This window comes from Hypomesus transpacificus, unplaced genomic scaffold (assembly GCF_021917145.1).
Source record: "Hypomesus transpacificus isolate Combined female unplaced genomic scaffold, fHypTra1 scaffold_133, whole genome shotgun sequence".
NCBI lineage: Eukaryota > Metazoa > Chordata > Actinopteri > Osmeriformes > Osmeridae > Hypomesus > Hypomesus transpacificus.
In genome coordinates this window covers 414,925-428,949 of record NW_025813709.1, presented here as the reverse complement: position 1 = coordinate 428,949, position 14,025 = coordinate 414,925, and the positions used below count along the sequence as shown (strand labels likewise).

At 43.8% G+C, this 14,025-nt stretch overlaps 1 protein-coding gene across 1 annotated transcript; it reads left to right on the top strand.

The window, feature by feature from the left end:
• The first annotated feature begins 385 nt into the window (after positions 1 to 385).
• Positions 386 to 13,663, top strand: tbc1d13 (TBC1 domain family, member 13). The gene is made up of 12 exons (XM_047051001.1): positions 386 to 472; positions 4,408 to 4,481; positions 4,574 to 4,614; positions 4,799 to 4,860; positions 5,336 to 5,435; positions 5,729 to 5,811; positions 5,930 to 6,089; positions 6,354 to 6,564; positions 6,735 to 6,898; positions 10,525 to 10,685; positions 10,930 to 10,987; positions 11,088 to 13,663. Exons 1-12 carry the CDS (start codon positions 450 to 452, stop codon positions 11,151 to 11,153), a joined length of 1,203 nt encoding a protein of 400 aa, XP_046906957.1. The 5' UTR covers positions 386 to 449; the 3' UTR covers positions 11,154 to 13,663.
• The last annotated feature ends 362 nt before the right edge of the window (positions 13,664 to 14,025 follow it).

Sequence of the window (14,025 nt, the reverse complement as noted above, 5' to 3'; positions counted from 1 at the left end):
TCTAATGATGACTTATTTCAAGTGAATCATTCAAACTTATCTCACAATTATTATGTGTTCTTTAACCATTAAAATGTAATTGTATAAAAATAATATCTTTAACAATATTTATTAACAAACACAACGACAAACTGTCTCATAATTAAGTCTTATAATCGAAATGACTTAGACATGTAGAGTAGCAAATGATTAAGATGTCTTATCAAATAGTAATGAATTACTGTCTTACTATAGCATTGGTTAAAGAAACTGGAATCCAAAAGAAAAAGGATCAAACATAATGGGGGAGCAGACTCTATCTTCTAAGATACCATGGGTGAAGCCAAAATGTTTGGCTTTTTATTGCCGGTAATCATGTGAGTTGCGTTAGAATCAGGAGGCTTGATGGGAGTCGCGTGATTGTATCCTCATCGGACTATTTTTGTTGTAACACGCAGCAGGATTCTAACATGTCGAGCTCTTACAAAAACAGGTGAGACAAGTTGCAGTTAACCGTTGTTGCTGATGTCACATCATATATTGGATTAGCTGGTACGTAATATTATTATCGAATACTGTGATCCATCGTGGATACGATGGATTATGGTTCAGTGTTTTGAAACTGGGAACCGAGGCTAACAAAGTGTGCTTGCTACGAGAAGGCTAACGTTGTGATACTCCTGGCCTCTTTGAATTGGTAAAAATACACCCTTCCACCCCCAACTCAATTTAATTTCATATTTCACTACTCCTGTCATTAGGAGACAATGGGATGTCCTTTACATGTCTATTCTTTGTCATGCTGTTCAAAAGTGATTTGGAAACATGAATGTTGTATTGGCTTTTGTTCTGCTAGCTCGCTAGCGCTAGATGTATTTCACAGCAGCGTTACTACTACAGCCATGCAATGGGTTAGGGCATTTTCATTGAAATGGCAATTTTTTTATTAGCAGCGAGTAAGAGCTTGTTAAATGACATGTTGACAAATAGTCTGTGCCAGTCACAAGATGGCTATCTTCCTTTGTCAACTACTTCAGCTTGAATTAAATGTTTGGCCACATTAATAAAGTTACGTATTTTGCATATATATAACGTAGGACTATATAAACGTAACAAATCTATTTTTTCCAAGGAAGTAGTTGCACTGCATTTCGGGATTACACATTTCTAATGATTTTTTTACTTGTCATTTAACAAAGATAAGGTATTCAGATAAGGTTGACAAAAGAAATGGACGGTAACACTATTTGCTTGCTTATATTTACAACTGCAAAAAAGATAGTTTTGATTATATGTTCTGAAATGCATCTTAAAACAATGTCCATATACAGTCAAATTTCACAGTAATTGTTTGTACAGTATTACACAATTCTGAACAGAACGAATGGGAACTTGTTTAACATCTATTGCACCTGGTATCAGAACTATGTAAAGTGTGTTCCCTCCATTAGATCTCTCCTTTACAGCTAATCCTTTAATGCAGCAATTCCTAACCTCGGCCCACTAGTTGTCCGCTAGGGTAATACAGGTGGGAAGCCAAACCGATGAAAACTAAAGTGTGAAATATGAATAAATATCAAAATGTTAGTATAGTGTTGGTAAAGGATTATTTAAAAAATGACATTTTGCCTTTAGTTCATCATGACCGACACCCGTATAGTTGCACTTGGTACGTTCAAGAAAGACCAACTGACATTTCTGTCTTACCTTGCATACGCCCCCCCCAAAAAATATAATAAAAAAACTTGCATACACCCAACGCATCACTTCCGCATATTGCATAAGCCAGGTCAACAACTTCTGGTAGCTAGCAGTTATGTTAGTTTTCAAACACAAATTAGGCTAGGGAGCTAATCATTTTTAGATACATTATAATGTACTTAATTATCTGTCAGCTTGCTTGCTAGTCGTTAATGTTAACTCATATAAATAATTGGTCTGTCATATTTGTTCCCAATGGATAATGTAAAATTAAATGTCTTTGTCAGTTTGTAACAAAAATCTGTAAACGAGAGAGATGTCCGTGAGGGCGACCTGTTATGGACCGATGAAAAGCAAGAAGCCATGCAACGGTGTAGGGTTCATAAGAGATCCTATAACATTTGCGTTGAAAGCGCAAATTAAGTGAATTGATGTATTGGGCGTCCGCACATTTTTTTAAGCTATGTATGTGGGAAGCAAAGTGGAAAAGGTCGGGAATGGCTGCTCTGATGCACGTGTTAATTCACCCAGCCCTGAGCCTGCTGGGGGTCATGGTTTTTCTGGGATAGCGAGGTGAAGGCCAGTTCCTGGAGGAGGGCAATAAGTGCAAGTCTAGTCAATTTAGAAGAGTAGAGCAAGCGTGCCTAGAACTGATGCCCTTTGACCGTTGCCTGGGTTTGATGTTCAGGCTCTGTCAAGGTAGTGCTGGTCTCTGGTGACTCGTGCCTAGATTGGAGTGAACTGTTGTGTCAGGAGAATCTCCTTTCAGCCATGTCCTGAACTAGAACACGTCCTGTTTAACATGGCTCCCTGTATGCAAGGTTACACCCCTTCATGCTCCATGGAAAAGAGATCAGTTTGTGGTTAAGACACAGAGGGCCCTCAAGACGCACACTCGTGAAGAAGTGGTTTGCTGTCTCAGTTAACGCTTAACTTTGACTACCCTGTGGAGCTGTATCACCAGTTCTATAGAGTCTGAAGCCAAACCTGCCCACTGTTTACAGCCAGACCAAGTTAGTGGTCAGCCCTGTACGTTACGCATTTTCAACTCAGAACGCACGTGATCATTTTTGTCATTGCCTGTGTGTCATTTGCATTTATGCATTTAGCAGACGCTTTTATCCTAAGCATCTTGGAAGTCCAAGAGAGAGTTTTACAAAAGTGCATAAGTCACTGATCATAACAACGAGATAGCCCCAAACATGGTGGGTAGCCAAACATGAAGCATACGTTGTGAAATCAAATAAGTCCCAAAGGGTAGAACCATAAGAGTATGTAGTTAGACAACTTACAATTAAACAGCAAGAACCTCAAAAGTGCAAGAGTGTACCTGTGGAAAAAGCAAGCAACAATAATATATTTCACAGCAAGTACAATAATTTTAAGACAGTTACAACAAACCAACAAGAGCAATAAGTCTCTCAATAAGAGTCATTGTGATCCTGGAGGAAACTAACATTAGGTCCAGCGAATCATTCCTAAGTGCCGTTGTACTCCCGGAACAAGTGTGTCTTGAGCCTTTTCTTGAAGGTGGAAAGACAGTCAGTGTCCCTGATGGAGGTGGGGAGTTGGTTCCACCATTGGGGGGCCAGACAGGAGAAGAGCTTGTGTTGGGACCGGGCGCTCTTGAGCGGTGGGACGGTTGTCAGAAGAAGACCGTAGGTGGCGGGTAAGGATGTAGTCGGATGCAGTCACGTTTACCGCTCGGAAGGTCAGTACCAGAGTCTTGAATCTGATACAGGCCGTGATGGGAAGCCAGTGTGAGATGAGGAGTGGGGTAACATGGGAGCGTCTGGGTAGATTGAAGACCAGACGGGTTGCCGCGTTCTGAATCCTCTGGAGAGGGCAAATTGCGCATGCTGGGAAACCGCTGTGTGGAGAGCTTGTCATCCATGGTCACCCCAAGGTTCCTGGCAGAGGATGAAGGGGTCACCATCGCAGATCCCAGGGTGATTGAGAGATCGTGGGAGATGGAAGGTTTGGCCAGGATGATGATTTAATGGATCCCCACATTTATAAATGGATCGGCTCGTTGTAGGGTCTCGTGTCGTGAATGATACACGCCTGCCGGCGCCAAAACGTGTTCTCGCGGTTACCCTAACTTTACTCTCTTTCGGATTAAGCCAACATATGCAATATCTGTGAGGTTTACTGTGGAGTTTACATACATTTACATTTTACATCTAGTCATTTAGCAGACGCTCTTATCCAGAGCGACTTACAGTAAGTACAGGGACATTCCCCCCGAGGCAAGTAGGGTGAAGTGCCTTGCCCAATGTTTCTTAATGCTCCAAAACCTTGGCAAACAAAGGTTTCCGTTTTGGACAAGTACATTTAGCTGTTGGACAAGTAAAAAATCACTCACTTGCCCAAAGGAAAAGTGGCCCAAAAATATGATGTCAACCTCTGATAATGTATTTAGATATTTTAAACGTTAGACGGATTAAACATTGTACAGACACTGGGCTGAAGAGAACTGCCTTACATTATGTTTTATATGGTGTGAGTGTATGCTGTTTATCCAGCTACAGGGTTTATATAGTGTGAGTGTATGCTGTTTATCCAGCTACAGGGCCATGGAAGCTGAGGAAAGCACTGTCATGTCACCTGTCTACCCTAACCCTAACCCTGTCTACCCTAACCCTAACCCTGTCTACCTGAGACCCCTTTAGACCCATAAAACAGCAGATGAGTCTAGAAAGGTCATTATTTTATTGTTAATTTCAGGATCCAGGAGTTCAAGGAGGCGCTGAGTGAAGACAAGATTGAGTTGAAGTCTCTCAGAGAACTGTGTTTCAGCGGTGGGTTGGATTACTTTCAGAACAATGTTTGGGCAATTCAGTTTTTCCTTTGCTTAATTTCTATCATTAAATTGTGTGTTTGTAACTCTCAGGAATCCCATTTGAAGGAGGCATTCGAGCACTCTGCTGGAAAGTAAGTTTTCTTAAAAAGAGCTTTTAAAAAATAATGGATTCAGTCTGTTACTAACGCAGGAAACCACCGAACAGTTACAGGTTTTAAGGCAGTTTTAAATTTACAACAAAAGTTCAGCTGTCTGTGTTGTAGATTGTCAGTCCTGATATTGATAACCCTGTTGACTGATGCACATGCTGTACAGATCCTTCTGAACTATCTGCCTTTGGACCAGACTACATGGGACTCATTTCTCAAAAAGCAGAGGTAAGTCAGTCTTCTTTACAGTTCTTATCAGTCTCCAGATATTTGCTAGCCTTGCAGGTTGTCTGCTGAGACTTTGGCAGCAGCACAAAGCTACTCACCAGTAAGGGCTCTGTTGTTGTGGTTGATGACGTCAAAGTTGGGCGGAATTCGTCTCTGAGACAAAGCTGGGTATCAGGAAGGTATGTGCAGGGACTGGGTAATGCAGGTCACTGATGAGGCCTAACTGAGTTAGAGGTAGAACTGTCCTGGTCATTAAGACCCTCCAAAACAGAGGAGCTGGTTTCTCCTGACCGGACAGGCTCCAGCAGTCAGGAGAAGAGGACAGGAACCACCTTGTTTTACATTACATTTGATTGACTTAGCAGAAACTCATGTCCAAATTGACCTGAAAATTGTGCATGTGGAAAGTTAAGTCCAGGTTGAGCTTGGAGACCTTGGTTCTAACTAACCCTAACCGTGTGTCCTTCATCTCCAGGGAGGGGTACTCCCACTTCCTGAGGGAGATGATCATCCAGCCAGGCATCGCCAAAGCCAACCTTGGGCTGTTCCGGGAGGACGTCACCATGGAGGACCACGTGAGTGAGAAACGCAGAGATGCAGTAGTGTCTTGTACTAACCCTAACCCTGTAGTGCCCTGTGTTCACCAAGCTGTAGGGAGAAGAAAGCAGAAGCATTGGAAATCATTCAGAAGAATTTGAGGCACAATTGTTTAAGGAATAAAAACTTGTATACTCTTGGAAATTGTAGCAATGTTATACTTTTGTCACAAATGGGATGCTATGGAAAAATGTTCACGGTATGTCAAGTTGAAAATGTAAACAGCGCTGTGTTTCTCCCTTCCTCCTCCGGTGCTCTGCGCGCTCCTCAGCCCCTCAACCCAAACCCAGACAGCAGGTGGAACAACTACTTCAAAGACAACGAGGTTCTCCTGCAGATTGATAAAGATGTCAGGTAGGTAATCCTGAAGGTCAATAAAGATGTGTAAAGTACCATCTCAGCTACCAGGCAGGGTATAGCAGTATTAACACCTCCCAGACTGAAGTGACAGAGGTTGTGTTCCCGCTGCAAGGCGTCTGTATCCAGACATGGCGTTCTTCCAGCGGCCGACAGATTACCCCTGCCAGCTGATCCTCGACCCCCAGAACGAGTATGAGACCCTGAGGCGCAGGGTGGAGCAGACCACCCTCAAGGCCCAGACAGTGGACCGCACCCGCAGTGGAGTCACTAACGTGAGTGGGAGCTTTAAGATCTTTGAAGGCTTCCAAAAAATTATAATAAGAATGTTTTTTATTTTTTATTAATTTATTTACTGTTACATTCAATGACGTTAGTCTAAATTACTCAATTGAATGTACTTATTAGCTAAGTAAATACACTTCCCTTGATAAACGACCACGCTTTTCTAAAGCATAAATTAGGAATGCCACAGTAACCATTGCAGAAACCCGTCTAGTAGTAACATAGTACACCTTGCAAACCCCCCCTGCCTCCAGATGAGCTCTCCAGGCAAAGCCCTCCACCTGTACCCCTCTAATGAGTACTCCGTGCTGCCCCGTGGCTGTGAGGCGCATTGGGAAGTGGTGGAGAGGATCCTCTTCATCTATGCCAAGCTCAACCCTGGCATCGCCTACGTCCAGGGCATGAACGAGATTGTGGGCCCCATCTACTACACCTTCGCCACAGACCCCAACGACCAGTGGAAAGGTGAGCTCTGGGATGAGGGAGACTGGAATGGTAGGGTTCATCACAGTTTCAAAGCTTTCAATGAGAGCTTCTACTAGATGAGCACATGTGTGATGATGAACACGTCTGATGATGAACACGTCTGATGATGAACACGTGATGATGAACACGTGTGATGTTGTGTTGCTCAGAACATGCGGAGGCAGACACCTTCTTCTGTTTCACCAACTTGATGGCAGAGAACAGAGATAACTTCATCAAGAGCCTAGATGACTCCCAGTGTGGCATCACCTACAAGATGGAGAGGGTTTATTCTATGCTGAAGGACAAGGACATGGAGCTCTATCTCAAACTGGTGAGAGGGTTTGTTCAAACATGACACTTTTTCATTCATTCATTTCCTGTGTTGAGTGACAATGTTCTGTTAGGAGAAAGGATGGAGGAAATCAAATGGTTTCAAGTAGGGCTGGGCGAAAAATCGATAACAAAAATATGACCCAAGTAATGACTTCCCTCAATAAAGATATCATAACATGAAGTCATTTTCAATAATATTGATAATGTCGATAGAGAATAATAAGCAACTGCAGTCCATTTAATGTCTGTAGTGCAGCAGGAAGAGGCGGAGAAATGCTAGCCTACGCCCACTAAAATATACTGAGCACCTCGAGTGGAGTAGCTAATGTTAACCATGGAAAATGAGTCTTATTGCCGAAAACAGTGACAGCGATAGCCATGGCGAGGTAGCAACTTCCAATCAAGGAAATTATTGATAAAAAGGGTTTGTCTTCAGTTATTTGGAAGTGGTTTGGCTTTTTGAAATCCGACAGAGCAGAGCAATGTTTGGTGCAAATTGTGTCGTAAACCAAGTCTGGAAACGACAAACCTTTTTTACCACCTGAAGCAAAATCAGTCGTTGGAACATGCCGAAAGTGTGCATTTGCGCCAAGGTATTGATAAAAAGCAAGGTTTTAAAAACGTGCTCCCTGGCCGCTAACATTTGTCTCACACCGCGCTGCCTAAACTTTATGCCGAGAAAGAGACTTATTTTTCTAGCCTACTACTACGGATCTGTGGTCTATCGTCTTATTATCGTTATCAAATGGAAATATAAATATCTTTCGTGATCATTTTTTATCCATATTGCCCAGCCCTAGTTTCATATGGAAGCAAATCGTGACCAAAATTCAAATGAAAATGCATTTCCAGAAATGCATTTTCATTTTAAGAATGTGGCTGCATTATTTGACTCATAAATTAAATTAGTAATCAATCATCCTATTTGCATTTTAATTTTCTTCCTTAAGACTGCTCATTCTTTCACTTAATTAAAATGAAAACGAAAAAGACATTTGAAATTTAATTTTCAAAATATGCCCCAGCAAATAGATACCAAAATTCAATTTGAAATGTAAAATTTGAAAATGAAAATGCATTTCCAGGAATGCATTTTCATTTTAAGAACGTGGCTGCAAAATCGTGACCACAATTCAAATGAAAATGCATTTCCAGAAATGCATTTTCATTTTCAAGAACGTGGCTGCAAAATCGTGACCACAATTCAAATTCAAATGCATTACCAGAAATGCATTTTCATTTTCAGAACGTGGCTGCAAAATCGTGACCACAATTCAAATTCAAATGCATTTCCAGAAATGCATTTTCATTTTAAGAATGTGGCTGCATTATTTGACTCATAAATAAAATTAGTAATCAATCATCCTATTTGCATTTGCATTTTCTTCCTCAAGACTGCACATGTTATGCCATAATCAAAAAAAAAAACAGAGCGGATATTGCATTTTCATTTTCATGTTCTGCCCGCAAAGAACTGCCCATAATTCGAAAACGAAAATGCATTCTGAGCGGCGCAGTAGAGTGACGTCAGTAGCCGCTCTTCTTCAGCTCCCTGCTGACCGAGCTACCCATCTTGTTCGGTAGGGGGCGGTGTGCACATACGCATTGCATTACATGGCAAATGTGCCGGGAAATTGATTGAATTGCCGGGTCTTTAGAGGACGCATCACAGATCATGGCGCTCCCTCAAATTGTGCAGACACTGATAGAATTAGCTGAGCTGGTAGAAACTAATAATATATCTGGTTCTGATGCCCGTGACCGAGTAGAACAAGTCACAGAGAGCTTGGCTGCATACTCTGCCGTCACAGACGTACACATTAATGAGGTTGCCATAGTAAACCGCTCTTCAGTCCTGGAACGGCTGGATGCTGTGGAGCCTCAGATGGGACGGGGACGACCAACCATCCACATCCCGTTCGAGTCCATCGAAAACTATTTATTAAATGGTCTACTTTTCCCTGTGAAAGCAAGCTGTTTCACCTTTGGCCTAGTTCAGACAAAATCTGAATTTCCGCAATCTGAATTTGAATTTCAAGAATCTGAATTCCTGCAATCTGAATTTCAAGAATCTGAATTTCAAGAATCTGAATTTTAGAATTTTTTATTTTTGGATCAAAATAATTCAGTTGTATTAAATTTGGCATACAAATAATTCAGATATTATATATTCAACAGCAATATATTTCAGTTTTATGAAATTCGACACACAAATATTTCAGATCTTTCATATTCAAATTCAGATACTTTTGTCAGCTTTCTAGCTCCATAAATCCGTTGCTTTGCATCCTCCGACGGATGGTCTGGTGGCCGACAACAGCTCCGCTATGTCCTTTATTTTTAAACCATTTAATAAATAGTTTTCGATGGACTCGAACGGGATGTGGATGGTTGGTCGTCCCCGTCCCATTTGAGGCTCCACAGCATCCAGCCGTTCCAGGACTGAAGAGAGGTTTACTATGGCAACCTCATTAATGTGTACGTCTGTGACGGCAGAGTATGCAGCCAAGCTCTCTGTGACTTGTTCTACTCGGTCACGGGCATCAGACTCAGATATATTATTAGTTTCTACCAGCTCAGCTAATTCTATCAGTGTCTGCACAATTTGAGGGAGCGCCATGATCTGTGATGCGTCCTCTAAAGACCCGGCAATTCAATCAATTTCCCGGCACATTTGTCATGTAATGCAATGCGTATGTGCACACCGCCCCCTACCGAACAAGATGGGTAGCTCGGTCAGCAGGGAGCTGAAGAAGAGCGGCTACTGACGTCACTCTACTGCGCCGCTCAGAATGCATTTTCGTTTTCGAATTATGGGCAGTTCTTTGCGGGCAGAACATGAAAATGAAAATGCAATGTCCGTTCTGTTTTTTTTTTGATTATGGCATAACATGTGCAGTCTTGATGAAGAAAATGCAAATGCAAATAGGATGATTGATTACTAATTTTATTTATGAGTCAAATAATGCAGCCACATTCTTAAAATGAAAATGCATTTCTGGAAATGCATTTGAATTTGAATTGTGGTCACGATTTTGCAGCCACGTTCTGAAAATGAAAATGCATTTCTGGTAATGCATTTGAATTTGAATTGTGGTCACGATTTTGCAGCCACGTTCTTAAAATGAAAATGCATTCCTGGAAATGCATTTTCATTTTCAAATTTTACATTTCAAATTGAATTTTGGTATCTATTTGCTGGGGCATATTTTGAAAATTAAATTTCAAATGTCTTTTTCGTTTTCATTTTAATTAAGTGAAAGAATGAGCAGTCTTAAGGAAGAAAATTAAAATGCAAATAGGATGATTGATTACTAATTTAATTTATGAGTCAAATAATGCAGCCACATTCTTAAAATGAAAATGCATTTCTGGAAATTCATTTTCATTTGAATTTTGGTCACGATTTGCTTCCATAGTTTCAGGGTATTTCGCTTCAATATGACAGAGCTTCAGACTATCCAAATATTATAAGAATAATGAATGTATTAGATGAATGTATTAGATGTGATTATTTTCTGCTGGACTATTTGAATGTTGCTTTGGATAAAATTGTCTGCTAACCTCCCTCTCCCCCCCTTCTCTCCCTATCTCTCTCTCCCTCTACTACCTTCTCTCCCCCAGCAAGAGCAGAACATCAAGCCTCAGTACTTCACGTTTCGCTGGCTAACTCTGCTGCTGTCCCAGGAGTTCCTGCTTCCTGACGTCATCAGGATCTGGGACTCACTGTTCTCCGACCAGGACCGTTTCAACTTCCTCATCCTGGTCTGCTGCGCCATGCTCACGTCAGTCCCACACCAATCAGGACACGGTAGCCAGTCGGCTGTCCAATCAGTACACAGTAGCCAGGTTCACATTCCAACCACCACCACTTTGTCTCTGAGGCACCATAGTTTCAGAGGGACCTGTGTGAGTGAGTGAGCCAGTGTCTGTGTGCTCTCAGTATGAACGTAGCAGGTTAGGAGCCTTGTTGGGTTTCCCCAGTAGAAATGAGATATTTCCAGGGTAAACGTGTTCCTGTTGTTGCAGATTGATCCGTGATCAGCTACTGGTTGGAGACTTTACCATCAACATGAGGCTGCTGCAGGTAGGACTCAGCTCTCTCCCAGGGCGCTGCTCTGCCAGCAGAGCGGGGTAGGTGATCGGATATATATATATTTTTTAACAGCTGTGTAATTTCTCCCCAGGACTACCCCATCTCTGACGTCCACACCATCCTGACCAAGGCCAAGGATCTGCAGCTGGGCTCCTAGCGGTCATCCTCCACCGAGCCGGCCCGGAGGGAGGAGCCTGGCCTGGAGGGAGGGGCCTGGCCCGGAGGGAGGAGCCTGGAAGCTGGTAACTAGAGCTGACAGGCCCCCAGTGCATTCTGGGAGGGGGAGTTGTACTCGGTCCCAGGTACACAAACCTCCGTCCCCCTGGAGACAGCCTTGTTTATGTTTGCACTCGGGGGGGCAGGGGAGACGGGGGCTGGGGGGACACCTGAGCACAGTTCAGGAAGAGGACTGTGTAGAATAACATCCATAGACTTCCCTCTTCATCCCAGGAAGTGGACAGATCCAACATGGCTGTCTTCACGTCTTTGGAAGATCTCTCTTTTAAATATATTGGAAATGTACTTTTTTGCTTCATAAATGTTAACTTGTATTCATTGTGACAAACCAGGAAGGAGGATAGGAGGGTAGGAGGATATGAAGGCAGTAGGGTTGGGAGGGCACGAGGGTAGAAGGATAAGAGGGTAGGAGGGTAGGGAGGGCACAAGGGTAGGAGGATAAGAGGGTAGGAGGGCCTGGCGCTGAGAAGGGGATTCTTCTTACTTGAAATACTGTGTATTTTGAGTTAGATTTTGAATTTTTATTTTATTTTTGAATGTTGAACTCTGAACTACTCAATATAATGTTTGCCATTTTAACCAGTCATACCAGAAATGGCCAATGACCATATATTTTCATGCTAACTGGAATGAAGGTTTCATGAATACCATGAATGAAGTGCTACCAGGTGGGGTTTGTAGGATATGAACTTTCTGTTTTTAAGTTTGAATGTTTCTCTGTCTGAAGTTGATGTTACAGGAAGTGCTCATCTTTAATCTGATGTTTAAAAACTGACAGCATTAACTCACACACCTACTGCTTACATCTTGCCAACTGCACAATTGCTATCCCAGGAGGTGACTGTTCGCTTTAAGTGCATCTTTGCAGATAATAATTTGTCATTATTGTGTTAAAATTACAATGTTGTCTACTTAAAATCAATGATTTTTTTTATTACTTTAAACAGCAATAGTTACATCAAAACCAACACAACACTGAAATTAATTCACCCTTTAAACATTTGGATTAAATTGGGATTGTATTTCACATATTTATGAAATGTGTGAAATTCTACATAATTGACATACAGTTGTCAGGGAATCGTCCAGGCTTAATCATCAGCTGGACTTGGGGCTGTAATCATCAGCTGGACTTAGGGCTGTAATCATCAGCTGGACTTGGGGCTGTAATCATCAGCTGGACTTAGGGCTGTAATCATCAGCTGGACTTGGGGCTGTAATCATCAGCTGGACTTGGGGCTGTAATCATCAGCTGGACTTGGGGCTGTAATCACCAGCTGGACTTTGGGCTGTAATCACCAGCTGGACTTAGGGCTGTAATCATCAGCTGGACTTAGGGCTGTAATCATCAGCTGGACTTTGGGCTGTCGGACCATGAATGATCAAACACAGAGTCATTACAAGTAATGTGCTCACAATGTTCTCTGATGAAGCAGAAATGTATGTACCTTTTCAGACATGTTTGTCCAGTGCCATGTTGCCATATAGTGAAGCCCAGCATGTGAGTGATCCAGTGATCCAGGGCTCCAGTGATCCAGGGCTCCAGTGATCCAGGGCTCCAGTGATCCAGGGATCCCTGGTTATAAGCAGACGTGTTCTTCATCTCCCGGTGAGCCTGTCAGCTGAATGGTCTCAGCTCAGAAGCAGAATGGTGTGTTAGTGGAGCTGCACCTCTTATCCACCGTTCAGTATGAGGCCCTGTTCTACAGTGGCAGACTAGCGGTCTGGTAGGTTGTGATGCTGGTTGTCTAAGATATTAAGATCTGTCGCAGCTTTAAATAAAGGTGCTGTACTGTTAGTTCTGTCCCAGCTATTGGCTGGGTACATGGCAGCAACCCAGGTGCAGGAGATGTTGGCCAGCCTGCTTGTCGTGGCCCAGAGACATGCTGACCATGTCTTTTCTGCAGCTCTATTGTTACACTTGGATAGTTTGGTAAGGATCCTCCTACAGAGACCTTGGGCGTGGTGCCAGAACTCCACAGAGCTCCTGTGCTGGTTTAGTGTCTTTTATTTCTCCAAACCCCAGACGGTCTGCCAGGAGGGCTCTGGTGGAAGCAGTGACTTTGTTCCCATGCAGTTGTATTCCAACTACACAGGCTGTGTTGGCCTTATATACCTGAGCTTAGATCAGGGTTTGGTGTGGGTGTGGTTAGGGTGTTTGTACACAGTGAAGAACTCCCTCCTGTCCCATGACCTGCTCCTCAGGCTTGTTGCTATGGGAGCTCCTCAGGCTTGTTGCTATGGGAGCTCCTCAGGCTTGTTGCTCTGGGAGCTCCCGGGTGCAGGACAAGAGCGTGTGTCATGTGAGGGAGGGGCTGGGCACAGAGCCTCCGATGGCCTGGGAGGAGAGGGAGTGGCCTGGCACAGAGCCTCCGATGGCCTGGGAGGAGAGGGAGGGGCTGGGCACAGAGCCTCCGCTGGCCTGGGAGGAGAGGGAGGGGCTGGGCACAGAGCCTCCGATGGCCTGGGAGGAGAGGGAGGGGCTGGGCACAGAGCCTCCGCTGGCCTGGGAGGAGAGGGAGGGGCTGGGCACAGAGCCTCCGATGGCCTGGGAGGAGAGGGAGGGGCTGGGCACAGAGCCTCCGATGGCCTGGGAGGAGAGGGAGGGGCTGGGCACAGAGCCTCCGATGGCCTGGGAGGAGAGGGAGGGGCTGGGCACAGAGCCTCCGCTGGCCTGGGAGGAGAGGGAGGGGCTGGGCACAGAGCCTCCGCTGGCCTGGGAGGAGAGGGAGGGGCTGGGCACAGAGCCTCCGCTGGCCTGGGAGGAGAGGGAGGGGCTGGGCGGGCACAGA